Source organism: Nannospalax galili, unplaced genomic scaffold, assembly GCF_000622305.1.
Source record: "Nannospalax galili isolate Female #2095 unplaced genomic scaffold, S.galili_v1.0 scaffold2200, whole genome shotgun sequence".
Taxonomy (NCBI): domain Eukaryota; kingdom Metazoa; phylum Chordata; class Mammalia; order Rodentia; family Spalacidae; genus Nannospalax; species Nannospalax galili.
The window spans coordinates 25,582-30,374 of NW_008346478.1; the positions used below are offsets into that span (position 1 = coordinate 25,582).

The window sequence follows — 4,793 nt, forward strand, 5'->3', positions numbered from 1 at the left end:
GAGACGCATATTGTTGGGTACCTCTGACTCAGTATAGGCCACGCGTGCAGGTTTGGGGGCAGTGTCTTCTGATTGGCATTACTGAGTTGTATCTCTCTGCTTTCATTTCTTAAATATTGGCAAAGTTAATAATTAGAAACTTCAAATCCTTTTGTGAAGATTAAGGGAGAAAAGTTAAGAGGATTTCTTAGCGTGGCTCTTAACTGAATACACAGTGTTCGCTTTTGGCACATGAATCCTGTCAGGATAGCTCAAGCACAGACATCGTGTTGAAGATTGCTAGAAAGAAAAGTCACCCCAAATCCAGAAATATGCCTAAGGGAGAACAGAGGGTGGGCATGCTGATATGAACAGCATTCAATGTTGTGTCTCTTGGGGCTGTGAGAGCCGTGCCCTGTCTCTTGGTGCTACCACAGATATTACAGGATCTGTGGTCACTGTTACTGAGTTATAGTCACAACTGAGGAGACAGATGAATAAACAGAGATGTAAATTCTATTATGAAAAGTGCTCCTCTGCCCCCAGAATGACCTGTAGAAAGATGGATGGAGAAAGGGAATAAGCCAAGTGGTAACCCAACTCCCTGACCCGTAAAACAAGTGTGGGTTTCTACTGCCCCGAAAGAACGTTACGTGGGCATGCTAACCTGGGAAAGCAGAGGCTCCTCCCTTGGGGTGAAGATAGGAAGCTAGAAGATCTTTTTGCCCACAGGGGGAAATGCTAAAGCCAAGTGGTAACCCAACTCCCTGACCCGTAAAACAAGTGTGGGTTTCTACTGCCCCGAAAGAACGTTACGTGGGCATGCTAACCTGGGAAAGCAGAGGCTCCTCCCTTGGGGTGAAGATAGGCAGCTAGAATATCTGTTTGCCCACAGAGGTAAATGCTAAATAAATCCCTAGGCATGTCAATATACAGGGAATCACTACAATTTCTTAACTGTGTGCCTAAATACAGAGAAACAACAGCCCTCTCATCTGTCCACACCAACTTGATATTCCCTTAGCGTCAATCATAATTAAAGATGTCCTCCAAAACGGTCACAATCTATGCAGCACTTACACAAAGGTCAAGTTTTCAAGGTCATCCCAGAGCCAATCATTCTCGGAGGGGTTTCTGTGGAGCCAGAAGTAGGTGATCTACAGCCTTGCAAGACCTCAATCCTAATGGCCTCGGTGCCTCAGGCTCCAGTGTTTCCATGAGTATACTCCTTAAAGGAAAAGCATTTTCTGACCATGGATTGTCAACAGTGTTGGTTAAAAGACTGATGACCTACTAAGAAAATGCTCGCCTTATCTCAAACCCATCCCTGATAGACTCACAACAGAGATACAATTGGAAAATCACATGTAAGTAGCTAGACTGGTCAGCTCAGATCCTAAGGTCAGTAACTGGATGAGATGTCAAGATTTATTTGATTCCAGAATTCAGAATCGATCCTTTCGAATAACACTTTCCTCTTCTGAGAACACAATGACCCGAGAAAGATGCTCTGGAGAGTGAGGAAGGAGTTCTGTCCTACCGGCTGCCCCTGGAATTCTGAAAGGAAAATCATGTCTCCACTAGAACACGGAGCCACTAAGAAGCTGCTTAATACTCTGTTTCCTCTATCAACCTTCCCCCTCCCCGAGGCTCATGGAAGAGGGGACGCAAAGAATGGAAGAGCCAGAGGGTCGCGGGAGTGCTGTGAAATAGCACCTTCTGGATGTGACCTGGGGAGGAAGAGTTCTTTTCCTTTTGAAGGGAAGCCACTGGTGGTTCCCCACGCCCCGGTGGATGACCCACACCCATGTGCACATGGGCAACACTGTTTTGCAGTTTTGATTTTTCTTCCACTCTAACGTTGCCCCTTTCTTTCTCACCTCCTAGCTCTACTCAGTATGGATGTCCAATCACCCAGCTCTTATCTCTTCCGTAATCCCGACTCTCCGTCCTCCTCTATTGCACTTGGCCCAATCCCTGTCCGTCATCTCCCATGTGTATTTAGGTTCTCCGTCTCTCTTTCCCATTTCCCTTCTTAATGCCCTTTCCTCCCCTTTCAGATAAACATACGATCATCCAGGCGGAGTTCTATCTTGCCCCGGACCAAACAGGAGAGTTTATGTATCTCTTCCGTAATCCCGACTCTCCGTCCTCCTCTATTGCACTTGGCCCAATCCCTGTCCGTCATCTCCCATGTGTATTTAGGTTCTCCGTCTCTCTTTCCCATTTCCCTTCTTAATGCCCTTTCCTCCCCTTTCAGATAAACATACGATCATCCAGGCGGAGTTCTATCTTGCCCCGGACCAAACAGGAGAGTTTATGTTTGACTTTGATGGTGATGAGCTTTTTCATGTGGATATGGAAAAGACGGAGACAGTCTGGCGACTTAAGGAATTTGGACAGTTTGCCAGTTTTGAGGCTCAAGGTGCACTGGCTAATATGGCTGTGGACAGAGACAATCTGGAGATCATGATAAAGCGCTCCAACGGCACCCCTGATGCCAATGGTACCTCTCTCTTTTCTACATCGTGGGCATGGGAATCCATAGCTTTAAAATAGATGCCTTAGCAATTGGTGTCACACTGTCATAGTGACCTAAACCTGTCATAAGAAAACCCCTAATTCTCATGTCACAGTCTCAGGAATTCTATAAATTGTGCCTTGCCGTGATCAAGTTTTATCTCAGTCACCCACGATCACTCACGAAATTACCACCTTGAGTCTACACAGAGGAATCTAAGATGGGGGGGCTAGGGGGGACTTGAATATCTTATACCTCAACATTGCTTCCAAAAATGTCAGAGCTGGGTATCAGAGACTGTGGTGTGGACCCCTCAGGGCACAATTTCAGCTTTATAGCTCCTACATAGAATTGTGGCACGTGTCAGTATGGGAGGAACAGTAGGGAATGAAGGCTAATTTGTGTCCTGTGTCCCACAGAACCTCCAGAGGTGACCGTGCTCTCCAACAGCCCCGTGAAGCTGGGAGAGCCCAATGTCCTCATCTGTTTCATTGACAAGTTCTCACCTCCAGTGGTCAACGTCACCTGGCTTCAAAACGGAAAACCTGTCACCACAGGCACGTCAGAGACAGTCTTCCTGCCCAGGGAAGACCATCTATTCCGCAAGTTCTACTACCTCACCTTCCTGCCCTCCACTGAAGACGTCTATGACTGCATGGTGGAGCACTGGGGCCTGGAGAAACCTATTCTCAAACATTGGGGTATGGCACAATTCACTTTATTTTAAGGTCTCTTCCTATGATGTTTGTTTCTGGACCCTTAAAATTCATAGCGCAGGCTTGGGAGTGTAGCTCAGTGGTAGAGTACTTGTCTAGCCTATGTAAAGCCCCAAATTCAATTCCCAGCACCACAAACAGACAAAAACCAGAATCTATGATGCTTAATAACATCTCTAAGTAATACACCTGTGTTCTATACCAAGGTTCCTCCACTTTTTAACCCATGATTCGCTCAATACATCAGTCTGTCTCTTATTAGCATCCTTTTGACTAAATTTGCTCTTAAATGTCATTCCCTACTACAGATTTTAACAGTTACTTTATTTTCCCCCAGAATTTGAAGAGCAAATCCTCCTTCCAGAAACCACGGAGAATGTGGTGTGTGCCCTTGGGCTGGTTGTGGGCGTGGTGGGCATCCTCATTGGAACTGTCTTGATCATCAAGGGCACGCACAAACACAGAGCTGCAGAATGCCGAGGGACCCTGTGAGACACTCCGGTGGGTTAGGCATGGTCAGAGACAGACACGTGTGGGGGTGTCTGGGGAAGGAAGCGGATGGGGACAAGGGTGTGTGGTGTCTTTAAGAGAGAAGGGTGGGCAGGGGAGTGCTGCCTCTTGATTCTTCTTTGTTGGAGCAATCTGGCACTAACATGAGCTGGTACCCAAACCTTCAGGATCTACAGTCCTTTCTTCCCTCCTAAGCCATGCCTCCAGTCTAGGAAACTGCCTCTATTTCCTAAGACCATTGCTTCTTTTTACAACACTGCCTCCTGGTGATTTAGGAAAGTTCATCTCAAGGCTTAGGCACGTCCTAGCTTGTATTTCCTGGGGCATCCCATCAATTTAGAAGCAGTTTCAGAGTCTGATATCTTTGGAGTTAGACTCTTATATTCATTGCATGAACTGGAAATTTCTTAGTGGCCAAAGGCTAGTTTTGATCCTTCAGTCTGAAAAATGCTTCAAAAAAGAGCTAGAGGGGCTGGAGAGATGGCTCACCAGTTAAGAACACTTGCTGTTCTTTCAGAGGACCCGGGTTCAATTCCCAGCACCCACATGGCGGCTAAAACCTATCTGTAACTGCAGTTCCAGAGGATCCAACACCTTCTTTTGGCCCCTTCAGGGCATTGCACACATGTGATGTACTTGTATGTGTACACGCACACACATAAAATAAAAATAATAAAACAAAATATTACAAAGAATGTATCTCTAAAAATAAGACCTAGAAAGAGGCAAGATGTGATTGACCTTCATGTGGGATTCGCCATTTGTGTCGGAAATGCCATATTTCCTAGCAATTGGATCAATATTTAAAGATTTTTTTCCAAAGTCAAATGGTTAAGAGGGATGGGGACGGAATCTGCAGAACTCAAAATACTCCCGGTAAACTCCTTAGTAACTTTGTGCCATCAATAGAAGATCAATGAAGAAATATCTGCTGTGAAAATACTCATCTTCCAGCCTAAACCTCACGAGTGGTGATGCCTTCTCTGATCTGACGTCTAGCCGGGCTTCTTTGTCGTCACTTCCTGTAACTACTTTCTATCTATTCCCCGTCATTTGTGGTCACCATG

General features: G+C 45.8%; 1 protein-coding gene across 1 annotated transcript; it reads left to right on the forward strand.

The window, feature by feature from the left end:
• The first annotated feature begins 2,217 nt into the window (after positions 1-2,217).
• Positions 2,218-3,718, forward strand: LOC103741891 (HLA class II histocompatibility antigen, DR alpha chain). Its single transcript, XM_008842823.2, has 3 exons — positions 2,218-2,485; positions 2,920-3,201; positions 3,554-3,718. The coding sequence occupies exons 1-3, from the start codon at positions 2,218-2,220 to the stop codon at positions 3,706-3,708; spliced, it is 705 nt and encodes a 234-aa protein (XP_008841045.1). The 3' UTR covers positions 3,709-3,718.
• Positions 3,719-4,793: the final 1,075 nt, after the last annotated feature.

Excerpts from the sequence above, each read along its gene's own strand:
- LOC103741891 (XM_008842823.2), top strand. The coding sequence starts at position 2,218 with ATGCCCTTTCCTCCCCTTTCAGATAAACATACGATCATCCAGGCGGAG. Across the intron at positions 2,486-2,919 it reads CGGCACCCCTGATGCCAATG|AACCTCCAGAGGTGACCGTG; the intron begins GTACCTCTCTCT and ends TGTGTCCCACAG. Across the intron at positions 3,202-3,553 it reads ACCTATTCTCAAACATTGGG|AATTTGAAGAGCAAATCCTC; the intron begins GTATGGCACAAT and ends ATTTTCCCCCAG.